Raw genomic sequence first — 12,827 nt, forward strand, 5'->3', positions numbered from 1 at the left:
GATTTCTAGTTCAGAGGAATCTTGCAGAAGATTCCTTGAAATGAGATCTACGCGTAAAGCACTTAGTAGCAAAATGTGTCACTTACAAAGTAGGTATTGAATAAATGTTACTTTTGTTTCCTTGCCTGCCTGCCCTGCTGCTATATTTTAAACTGGTTACTGACAGTTTTATATAACTGCTATGAAATCTGAGGGGAACTGAAACTGTCAGTCTAATTCATGGGAGTTGGTTATCTTCACAACAGTATTTCAGGACCCAAATATGTGACACAAATATATTTGTAAGCCACAGTAAAACAGAAGGAAACTTATTTGGATATTATTTTATTAATAATTGGTAACTATCTCTGGCTGTGGTGGGCTATCTTATTTCTATTACTTAAAACTGTATTTAAAGCAAACTTTTCCCCAGTTGCTGATGATAAAATGTAGCTGCAGAGCTGGCACAACCAAACCTTTGTATATCATTTCATGCTCTATTCATGTACATTTCTCATCTCAACGTCATTTTAAATATGCTTGACTGTATGCTGTGTATAACATTAAAATGCCTTTATCACCTTATTTTTAAATATATTTAAACAATGTCATTATTCTTAAGGGAATATAATAAATTGTTGCTAATGTGGATTGATATCTAATTATTCTCATTTTAGAAATATAGAATTTGGTAAAGAATGATTCATTTTCTTGAGATCATATGAAATGCGTCAGTAATATTTGTGAGATATTTGGAATTTCCCAAATAAATAATATAACTGGTATTCTTCATCATAGAAAAAATATACTACATAAATAAAAAGATACTTTGCTCAACTTTCAGATGTGTTCACATTTAAAGAAATGAAGCAAATTTTTGTATATTCAAAGTTAATTTAACACCATTCACTTAATTATATAACTAGATCAAGTAGAAGCATTTACAAACTTGAATCACTTTAATTCTCTACTTCCTCTTGCAGATATACCAATAATGATTAACAATAATATTAATAATAGAATCTATAATTTATTGTATGTATTTTGAAGATAACACGCATTGTGTGTGTGTGGCTGTTGGATATGTGCTAGGTCGTAGATAGTCCTTATTCAATTTAATTTTTGCCACATAACATATAATGAATTATATCTACTTTGGATAATTGTATCTCACTTTTCTCCTTGGCATCCACACTTCTGCCCCTCCCACTTCTGGGCAGAGTATATCACTTAGGCTCAGCAAATCACATTCCCCAGGCCTTGCTAATGGGTTCAGTGGTTGATACTGGTAGATACTCAGTGGTAGACACTCTCAGGGTCTGAAATTTGAGTTTACTCTATTTACAAGCTAATAAGCTAGTCTGTTACTGTTTTGTAGGTGCTGGCAGAAGACACAAAATTTCTAAGTCAGAGACAAAGGACTCTATTCCTCATGGTGCAGCCAGTAAGCAACATGATCTGCATGAGTTCCTTTTGCCCCTGATTCTCAGGGAGGTGATGCATTATGGGCCCGGATAAATGCTGTGCAGCATTGGGCTTGTGCCACAGCTGAGTGACACTGATCTTGGGGAAATCACCACTTTATAGAAAGCAGTAACAGAGCTTTCTCTCTCTCTCCTTGAAAGAGATATTACCTGATCACTCAAGATTGCTTGCTGCAAACACAGCCTTGAGAAATAATCCAGGGAAAGAATGGTCAAGGCCTTATATCTTGGCACACCTAGCATAATATACGGAGAGTAAGAGAAACATGGCGGGGTGCCTCCTAACAGATGAACAATCTTAGATAGTACAGTTAGAGAGAATCATTTTTACTCTTTGCCCCGAAATTTGAACCTCGAAAAATGTCGTGGTTCAGTTTCTACAGATGTCTTGTAATTCCAAAGGAATAGCCAATCTGAGAATGGAGCCAACACGACAAAAGTTAGAGATGAGAAAAGGAGACAGGAAAAAAAAAAAAAAAAACATCATACTGAGTTATTGGTTAAGTACACCCGGAAGCCAGATCTTCCTCAAGAACTTTCAGTTATGTGAACTAATGAGGTTCCCAATGAGGTTTTCACAACTAAAAGAGTTGTGACTAATTTGGCAGTTGACAGGCATTGCTTCATCACAACATTGCTATAAAAGGGGTATTATTATTCTGATCTGATAGATGAGAAAAAAAATACATCATGGAGTTTAACTTGCTCAGCAGCACATATGAATAAAGCAGACCCATGTCTGCTGATGATAAACACTGTGCTCTTAACACTTAAACCATTAGTTCTCAAACTTTAGTGTCCTTTAGAAACACTGAGGCTCACTCCAGATCTAATGAATCAAAATCTCTATGCTGGAGCATAGAGAATATGAATTTTTATAAGTTCTTGGGTGATTCTGATGCAAGGCTCATGGATCACTTGTTAAGAAATATTTGTCTTGGAAAAATATGTGATTTCAAGGATACTGCTGTCTAAGATTCTGATATAATGTCCTTATTAAAAAGCCTTGCTTCTGGAAGATAACATTTGCAGCCATGTGAATGATGTAAACTATAAATCAAAGGAAATCCTTTTCTGATTGGGAGAAGTCGGGAAAGTCAGAAAACAAAGAAATCTGAACTGGGGGAAGAAGCGTTAGGAAATAGGAACTTAAGAGGGAAAAGAGGGGTAAAATGGAGTCTTAAAGTTCTATTGCAGCAGTTATTACCTAAGAAGTTCCTCTGTGTGAGTGTGTGTGTGTGTGTGTGTGTGTGTGTGTGTGTGTTAAGCTCAGATCCCACACAGTTTATATATAGAAAGACTTAAGAGTCCTTTACAAAAGGCATACAGACATCTGCTTTATTTGCTAGTTACAGTGGCTCATTGGACAGGAAGGAGAATGTTTGATTTAATTATTATTGACTTTGAATAGACATTTTGCCACTGCTAATAATATTAGCTAGATTAATGAATTGTTCAAGGGTTATACAGAGAGAAAGAACACAGTGAGAGCTATTGTTCATCAATATTTGGACAGCCTTTCCCAGAATAGTCATGTAAGTCACATGTGTTATTGTAAAATATTTTCCTACTTGCCTATTACATTTTGGATTTTTATGTCTCTCTTTCACTAAATTTAAATGGAGTATTAGTTGTCTTTTGATATGTATTATTATTGTTGAAGTCAGAACTATTTCTGTACAGTCCCTCTATAATGTACCCCCCTCCAAGTGGACTCTGATACATAGCAAGTCTTTCTTAAAATTTTAAAGCTGGAATACTTGAGGTCTTCATCTGCAACTGGTCTGGTGATGCAGGAATGAGGGAGGAGGGGCGTAGAGTTGAACTTCACTGCAAAGATAAGATGTTAGCAGACAGCATTCTCCATTTCTCATTTCCTTTTATACTTCTTGTCCACTCCAAATTGAAGACTTGAACCAATCTAGTTTAAAGAGCTATTTATTTTTAGAGTTTTGGGCTCATTATTATTCCAAAGACTTTTTGGATCATGCCTGTCATCTCATTCTTAAATGAGTGCAATATTTCCAGCTTTTGGCTAATAAGATTCAATACATGTTTTGACAATAATTAAGCTTATCATCAAAGTGAACATTTTACCAAAGGACTTTTATTTAAAATTGCATTTCATTTTTAGAGCATGCTCCTTTCTACCTAATAGTTTGACAAGCGGGTATTTTGATATTTTAGTTTGAACTAGGTATTTCTGTTCACAGGCCTCCTCAACTTTGTCATCACTGCAGAAATGGCTTCCTTTCCTTTACAGTGGAAATGAGAAGCTGGCTGGATTATATCTGATCATCCCTAACACAGTCCTTTCACTAGTGTACCCTGTCTCCAGGTATTCAATAAAATAATAAATGATCACTTACTACATTATCTCTATACCTGCCTTCCTCTAGGGAAACCATGGAATAATGTTGAACCTCTCTACCTTCTTTTAAAGAACAACACATTTCAACAAACTGAAATGTGTTGAATGAAAAGCAAGATATCCATCCGAATAGATGGAACAGGTTCTCATTAACTCAAAGGTGTATGATGTAACAAGAGAGCAACATAGAGTTTGCAATACTTTATTTTTTAAGCATACACCAATGCAACAATTATGTGAACAGCTGTCAATCATTTTAATTGAGTACCTAACCTCTCTGTTGTGATACATTGGAATAAAGAAAGTAATGAGCAAGAATTGCAAAATATAACCATACTACCAAAGGGTTTTTTAGAAGACTGATATAAATATAACATCTCTATTATTTGTTTAAAGTAAATTGGAAATAAATCATAATTTTTTAAAAAATGTATCTTCCATAATATTCTCCAGGAGAATCCCTTGCCTTCTTTCTCAGGCCAAAACAATACATTAGGCATTTCGCACAATGGTGAGGATTAAATTGGATGAAGCATCAAAGTTTTCAAACATAATTCTTTTGGGGCATGTTGTGTGAGAAGATGGGCTAAGAAATTCTACTCTGGGAACACAGAGGTGACCAGTAAGAGAGATAATAGTTCATAGACAGAAAGCTGATACATTTTAACTTCATCCATAAATCATGTTTCATTGCAGCCTCTCACTCTGTGGTGAGGCTCATCACCTTAGGACAGGAGAGGGCTTGTCCTTAAGTTGTAGGCAACGCAAAAAGGCTTGGAAATCAGGTGAGGCAGTGGGGATAGGGTTTGCCAGAGATTTGCTAAATCCATTTTTCCTGCTTCAGCCCATCAAAGGCTGAGATGAAAGGACTCAACTCCTGTATTTTTCCTTCAGTGTAAAGGGGATACGAGGTGTGTGGAATCTTTTTAATAAGTGAAGTTGACAAACATTAAGGAGAGATGCAAAAGATCTAAGACAGAGAGACAGAAAAATACAACAGACAGGGAGATCCTGAGGGCCACCAGGGTAGATCTACCCTAGATCCTTTCTAGCCACTAAGTCTCACCCCGGGGCAGCCTGCGACAAGGTGAGGTCATTCCTTGGCAGAGGCTAGGGTCAACCACAAGGCTGGTGGTCTGTACATGTGTGAAGACTGTGGACGACTCTAAGGCTGCAGCCCACAGGAGCTGAGGTACAGCCCTCATTAAACTGAAAGGTCAGATCACAGGCTCTAGAAACTGCAGATTTCAACGAACTGCAGCCAGGAATTATCCAGGTGTACAAATGACCTGTTCCCAGAGAGCAAAAGGCAAAGAGGGCCCCTTTCCCAAGGACCGCAACTCATCTCCTTTTGCACTAGAATGCATAAAGCCTCTTCCCCTCCTCTCAGAAGCCATTTTAAGGATGGAGAAAGAGGAAGAGGAGGACAGCCAAGAGACTGTCCAAACTTATTCATATAAAATTGTGAAATTTTCCGAAAGTAGCTGTTTAAATTATCAGCTCAGTTGGATGTTTGAAAATGTATTTCATTTTTCCTCCCAACTAACCAGTTATAAGGGGCAATGTATAATGTTCAAATTAGTTAAAACCAAAACAACAAAATGTTTTCTCTGTACATCTAAGTTATGACTTCAATTTGCTATAGCTTTTAAAAATAATAAGAAAAGACAAAAGTCCAGCTATTTTTATTCTTATTGAGATAATGTATAGAACTATAAAGCCTAGAGTTACAGGGCATTTGAAGTTATTAAAAGCACGCCCAGCCCACCCTTCCTCTTGTTCTGAGATCATTGCTATTGCCTGCTTGGAAAATGCTCCTTTCCACTCGTTTTGCTGTGAAAATAAAACTGTTCTAAAGGTCTTTTAAGTCTGTTTTAAAAAATACTCCTCTAGTACCTTCTTAAAAATTCTTTCAGGGATGGAAACAGCCATCACTGGACAAAGCATAAATATGTCTTTCTTATGTGGAAATCTGATTTTTGTATTTCTTTTACCCATTGCCCTTGGTAACACCTTTAGGCAATCTCTTTTGTTCCTCTTCCATTGTTTTTCCTTGGGCTATAAATCGGCAATTACTTAGCTCCCACAACAAAGTCTGAGGTCATAAATGAGGGCAGACAGTAATTTAATCTGTGAGAGACTGAGATATTATCTAGTTAGTTTGATAACAATAGCAAACCATAGAGAATACAGCCCAGCACACTGCTTCCTATTTATAATGACTTAAATTTTCCTCTCTCTCTCTCTGTCTCTCTCTCTCTCTGTCTCTCTCTCTCTCTCTCTCTCTCTCAACTAAGACTTTTCCTTTCAAAGAATAAATAATTCAAAGTATAGTCTTAATCTTCGTAAAACTTTCTAAAGGTAATCTGAAACTTTTCTTCTTAAATCTAAGTGAAACATAAAGCAACCAAGACCATGTGGGTGTGTTTTTAAGTAATCCACTGAAACAGTAAAATTCAAATGGTAAAGTCAGACAACTTGCAAAAACATAATACATTGTTTTATTTAGTTAATATTACAATGGTAACAGGTTAAGAGCACTAGATTTGTATCCTCTTTAGAGGTTAATAATCAAGATTTTGATTTGTAAATTTCACTGTTCTTAACCATTAAAAATCTGTTTTTCAAAGGATTAATAATATATATTATTTTTAAGGGACAAAACTAAACTTTCTGATTTGTGACCAAAAGAGTATTTGTTCATTAGTTTAAATTAAACATTAGGGACATTTTAACTCTTGGCTACCTCTTTCAGGAAAACACAATATTCTTGAAGCAAATATGCACAAATATCTTTTTCCACAGTGATTTCAACTATTGTGTGTCATGTCAGAGAGAGAACCTGAGAGCCCCAGATTTACTGTCTCCTGACTGATTGTTGTAATACACTCTGGCTTACTTAAGCAATCAACCAACAAACATGTATGTAGTGCCTACTATGTACAAGCCAGCATACTAAAGCAATAGAGGAAATACAAAGAAGTAAAATTGTTGGTCCTTGCCCTGCTCAGGCTTCCAATGTAGTTGGTCAGATTGAACATAGACACAAATTACTTTACTTTCAATGTCTCCAAAAGAATGATATGAACTAGATTGTATGTTAGAATCACCTGTGCTGGAATCTAGAGGAAGCTGGGACATAAGCAGGGACATCCTCAGCACTGACTGAAGTCTGTCTGAATCAGATTTCTCATTCCAGGATTGAGTGCTGCTTGAATCCCCTTGTTTGAAAGTGTTTCAGCCAACCTCACAGCTTTCCCCGTTAGTGGCTATATTTGGGAACTATTTCATGGGCTCATGGCAGTGGAGCAAGACAAACAAATATATAATATGTGAATCCATATTATATATGTATACGTATATATACTATATTATTCAAATCATATATAGGGTGATGTTGAAAGTTAGGAGTTCAGGACTTTCCATTTTGCATGGGAGGAGGCTAACCCACACAATCATGTACTTACGATAAGACAAACAAGAGACTACATAAGAAAAGGATGAAAACAACCTCCAAACTTCACTGGATAGAAGCAAAATAGAAAGGCTAGAGGAAGAATGAGAAAAGAGGATTCAGCGAAGAGGAGAAATTTTGAGAGGGCCTTGGGGAGAGAGTCCCTCCCCACCCCACCCCTACCACCCTCACCCCCTCCCACCCCCCTCGCAGCCCTTCCCCACCTACCCCCAGGGTCCTGAAGAAAAAGCCCTGGCTGGGCTAGGCAAGTAAAGGAAAGCAGAGACACATTTTCAAACACGACAAATAAATAAATAAATAAATATGTTAAACAAGAAAATAACTTCTTAGGCACCGCTTGAAAGGCAGCAACCCTCAGGGGTGGGAGAGGCTTGCAGGTGGCGGCCCCTCAGTCGGGATTGGCCAAGGCTCTGACAGCACCACCTGAAATTCCAGTCTCGGTGCCTGGTCTTTGAGATAAACCGGAGCAGGAAACCAAGTCTGTTGTGACTCTAAGACCTGTACCTTCAGAAGCCTGGGTAAGGGAGAAACCTAATGTAGCTGCAGCCTGTCTCCCGGATGGCCACTGGGGGAAATGCTTCCTGCCTTCCTGGCCCAATGCAGACCAGTCTCCCGGGAGTGTTGGTCTTTGAAACCAATAGCTTCGGTTGTGAGTGCCGCCCCAACCCCGGAATCTTCTAAGACTCCCTCGGTCCTTGTTTTCAGCTCCTTTTTGCTCCAAATGGGGGGTTTAGATGAGAACTGCAGAATGCCTGGTGTTCGAAGCGCGGGACCGATTTTACTAAGCACCTGGCTCCGCTCTGGGTGAAGTGGGAGTGGTGGAGGGGCTCCGGGAAAGACGCATTCTCATCCCATAGTAGGAGAAAAGACCAGCTGCCTTGTCCATTCTCAAGTCCCATTTCCTTTAAAGCAGGGCTGTGCAAATGGAGAACGGTGGTTCTCAGACTTCTCTGGGGGCACCAGGCAGAACCTGGCAAGCGAGGGGCGCGGCAGGGCGGGGCTGAGGACTCACCCCGAAGGAAACCCGTGGCGATAATCGTGGCTCAGCTTAAACAAACAGAAATAACGGCTGGCGGGGATGAGGGTCAGGCTGAGTTGGCGACTGACGAGTTCACGAGTTGCACCGGCAGGACCGGGCAGAAGAAAAGACCGAATTACAGATTGGGGAGCAGAAGTACAACCGCAGTGGAGAAAGGAGCAAAAGTAGGAGACAGGAGAAAGAGGCCCGCAAGCCTTCCCAGTTTATAAGAGAAACGTCCAAGTCCACCTTTGTCGCGCGCCTTTCCCGGGTCTCCTTCACCCAAAGCGCGTAGTGTCCTAGCCCCACTTTGCCCCACCGCACCCTGACCCCTGGAATACTTTCACCTCTCGCACCCGTGCTCCCTTTTCCTCATCCGTCTCCCTCCCTTTGCACAGGGCCTCTGAGTGGTCCCGGCTCAGAGAGTCGTGATGCGGGACGTGCAGGTGCCGTTACGGAACACGCCGCCGGACTCCAGGTTCTCGGGCTGAAAGTCCTCCACGCTGTAGGCGCGGCTCTTGAGGGCGGTGGCGTAGTAGTCGACAGGCTCCTCCGCGGCGTTGTCCATCCAGCTGAGGCACAGGATGCGCTGAAAAGAGCGCTTGAAGTTGTCAGAAAGGAAGCCATAGAGGATGGGGTTGGCACAGCTGTTGGCATAGCCGAGGATGACCGACAGCTGGCTCACCGTGGCGTCGTCCTGCTCTGCGAACACATTTACTAGCTGCACTACGTAAAAAGGCATCCAGCAGATGACAAACACCATCACCACCATCATCACCATCAGGGTGATCTTGCGCTCCGAGCGCTTGCGCTGCTGCCAGCCGGCCTTGAGGGCTACCATGCGCATTTTGGCGATGATGAGCACGTAGCACAGGCAGATGGCCCCGACGGGCAGCAGAAAGCCCATCAGAAATGTGTACAACACGAAGCCCACCAGCCAGCGCTGGGCGGGCTCGGGCATGAGCATGTTGCAGGCCACCGTGCCGTCACTGTTGGCTGCGGTACGCGAGAAGACCACGATGGGCAGAATGACGAGCAGCGATAGCACCCACACCCCCAGGTTCACCACTTTAGCCACCGTGGGCCGGCGGTAGCGTGCTGCCTTGATGGGGTGCACCACGGCCACATAGCGGTCCACGCTCAGCACAGTCAGACAGTAGATGCTGGTGAACATGTTGACTGCGTCCACACTGAGCACGAGGCGGCAGAGCAGCGCGCCAAAGGGCCAGTGGCGAAGCAACGTGGAGGTGACCAAGAAGGGCACGCTGAGCATGAGGAGCTCATCGGCAATGGCCAGGTTGAGGATGTAGATGTTGGTGGCTGTCTTCATCTTGGCGTAGCGCAGGATCACGTAGATGACCATTGAGTTCCCACACAGCCCCACCAGGCACACCACGGAGTAGATGAAAGAAATGAGGATGGCACTGCCCTGGCCCTCGCTCAAGGTCCCGTTCTGGGACGCGTTTCGCCCCGGCTCCTCCATGCCGTCCACGGCGCCGGCCCCGGGGCCCCTGCTGCCGCCGCCTTCGCCACAGCTGCCCGGGCTGGGGCTAGGAGAGGAGGGAGAGGAGGCGGTGCCATTGGGGAACATCTCAGCTGATAGGGGCCGATGGGGCTGCCGGGGCTAGGGAGCTCTCCTCGGGACCTCGCCGCTTGCGCCCTCACTCGGCACCCCGGCCGCCTGCCCGCAGCTCACTGCCTCTTGGCCACTATGGGTAGCGCCCGGCGGCTGTGGGGAGCGCGGCTCCGACCCGCGCCGGCGGGGCGCATAGCCTAACGGCTGCTTGCGCGCAACCGCTTGTCGCTCCGGGGCGCCGGGGCGCACGCGAGCGTGGAGAGGGGAGGCCTGGAGGCTGGAGCCCCGCGCCGCACAGCCATTAACTGGCCGGGCTCTGTGCTGGTGAATGATTAATAGGCACCACCAGCGCGTCAGCAGCTACGAAAAGGAAGGGGGTGGGGGAGAAAAAGAGGGAGGAAAGCAATATAGAAGGAGACTTATCACCCCTGGCCCATGTTTTCTTTTCCTTTCTAGTCCTGCGCTCGGATCAACTCGAGCAGCTGCTTCCGGGGCTCCCCTGCAGCACACTTTACCCATCCCTCAGGGGACCTGGGGAGTTTCTCCGCCTTCCTGGTGGGTGGGTGGGAACCAAAAGTGTAGATTCTGTCCCATCCCACCCGGCCCCTGTCCAAGGCGAAGACTGAAGTGGACCCCAAGCATCGATGTCTGGAGTTCATCTCAGGTTCCCTCAGCTGCTGCTCCGCCCTGAGGGACGCTAGTTCCACTCCGGCCCTAAACCCCCCCCCCCCCTCCTCCAGCCCTGCTCCTCAGACCCGCGGCCGAAGCTCCCAGTCTTACTTACCTTGGGCGCGCTACCTCCAGACCCACGCGTAGATGGCCGGGGCAAAGTGTGCGGTGGTAGCGCGGTGACGTTTTTCGCTCGTTACAACTCCTTTCTTTGGGTCGGACTCCAGCACAGACAGGCTCCCACGCAGATGCTCTTAGAGTCGCGGAAACTGACCCTACGCCGCGAGCCTCAGAAGAAGGAGGGACAACAACCGCGCGTTAGGGGCTTCTGTGTTACATCACCACAGGCAGCTCTTCTCGGGCGGGAGTGTTCAGGGGCCTAGGTAAACCACTGCGAATCTCTTATTAAAGCTTGTGGTGCCCAGAGCCCCCCCACTACGTCTACCAGAGGCATATCGACCGCAGAAAGGAGGACGCGCGGCTGGGAGCACGGAAGGAGCCTGAGGCTCCCTCCCGAATGTGCCAGGCGCGGTATTGGAAATCCATCTAGGTGTTCATTGGGGAAAGACACGGCTGCGCCGCTTGGAAAGGCTCCGCCCGCGTCCCTGCTGTACTTTGTACCCCGGAGAGTTGGCGGGCCCCGAGGGAGGAGAATGTAACGGCCTGGGCGAGCAGGGATGCCTGATCCTTTAAACCCACGCGGGCCCGGCCATGCAGGTGACCGGACTTGTTATCAACTTCAGGAATGGCAGAACCACCTTCCAGGGTTTCCATGAAATACCAGGATTTCAACCTTTTCTGAGGCCCTTGGACGTGAGACTCATCTCTAATTTACGTGCCTAAACCTTTAAGACACAAAAATCAATGTAGGCAAGCCTAAATGAAGCTCGCCCGACTTCATTTAGGAATTGAATGGTTTCTGTGTAACAAAGAACAAATGACCATGAGTTTTAAACAACCTCTGGGACTTCCCACCATCCCTAGTCTAGGCTCTCTTTGGCTTTCCAGTTGTTCAGTCCAAGAATCACTCCATTCAGCTCCCCTATTCCTTTTCAAGATCCCTTTAATTCTTTGTCTGAAACGTGCAGGTTCCCCGGAAGGCTGACCTGCGGTAGCTTAGTGCTGGGCCATTTTCAAGCTTTGGCTTTGTCTCCAGTTTCTTGTTCTTTTTCCTCTCGACCAGGTGGTACCACTGGGCTGTGAGTCTCAGCTTTCCCTCCCATCAGTACAGTTTACAGCTAGGAGAGACAAACTTAAATAGAAGCTAAACTCCTAATGGAGGCTTTTGTACCAGACACCAGAATGCAGAAATGGATGCAGAAATTGAAAGGAAATAAACAAAGTATAATTTCTATTGCCTCCTGCTTTACCAGAGTAATCATTCGCATATATGAGTTTTAGTTCTCGAAAGTGATTGTTCCTGCAAGGAAAAGAATAACTTTTGCAGTGTGTTGATACTAGTACTCACAGATAAAATAAATGATAAAAGACTCTCATAGGAATATGTGCAATGGACACTGAATTGTTAATAAGATATGTGCTAGGAAGGGATTTGAAATTTCATAAGGCCCAAGCTGTTTAACTCATTGCTTTATCTGAACAATTAGTTTGTCTGAAGTGGAATTGGTGGTTAGTTGTATTTCATTTTCCTTAAAAAACAGAGCACATATGGGGAAAACCATGAATGTTTATTGGTTTTTTTTAAAAAAGAGCTTTTTTCCCCCCCAGAAAAGCTTTTCTACTAGCCAAGCTTCAAAAAACAGTTTAGATGCCTCTGGTAATTACTGACTAAAGACACCTGGCTTATTCCTCAGGGGGCTGACATCTCAACAGTCATCATTTAGACACCTTAGTGTTGATCATAGTTGCTGTAGGGGGAGTGGGTGATGGGAGCAGGTAAAATACAGCTCTGTTGTTCACAGTTGCTTATGTTCACTTTGCAGCTCATCTTAGGGAAATTTCCTTAATGTAGTGGTAGCCTCATATACAAAAGAAGAAAACTTAAGACCTGTAATGAACATTATTTTTGTTTGTTTCTGAAGTGGTTTCTATGATGAATTACCATGTTTCCCTGAAAATAAGACCTAGCCAGACAATCAGCTCTAATGCATCTTTTGGAGCAAAAATTAATATAAGACCCGGTCTTTATAATATAATTAATATAATATAATATATATATAATTAACATTAATATATACATAATATAATTAATGTGATATAATACTGGGTCTTATATTAATTTTTGCTCCAAAAGA

The 12,827-nt window shown here is 43.6% G+C and overlaps 1 protein-coding gene across 2 annotated transcripts; it reads right to left on the reverse strand.

The window, feature by feature from the left end:
- Positions 1-4,020: 4,020 nt before the first annotated feature.
- On the reverse strand, positions 4,021-11,066 carry SSTR1 (somatostatin receptor 1). 2 transcript variants are annotated; one of them, XM_081047402.1, is made up of 2 exons: positions 10,688-11,066; positions 4,021-9,877 (listed from the first exon to the last, which is right to left on the reverse strand). In XM_081047402.1, exon 2 carries the CDS (start codon positions 9,808-9,810, stop codon positions 8,746-8,748), a length of 1,065 nt encoding a protein of 354 aa, XP_080903528.1. In that variant the 5' UTR covers positions 9,811-9,877; positions 10,688-11,066; the 3' UTR covers positions 4,021-8,745. The 2 variants fall into 2 exon arrangements, with proteins under 2 accessions (XP_080903528.1, XP_080903527.1); XM_081047401.1 differs by having other exon boundaries at positions 4,021-10,263.
- Between the last annotated feature and the right edge of the window lie 1,761 nt (positions 11,067-12,827).

This window comes from Rhinolophus hipposideros, assembly GCF_964194185.1.
Source record: "Rhinolophus hipposideros genome assembly, chromosome: 5".
Taxonomy (NCBI): domain Eukaryota; kingdom Metazoa; phylum Chordata; class Mammalia; order Chiroptera; family Rhinolophidae; genus Rhinolophus; species Rhinolophus hipposideros.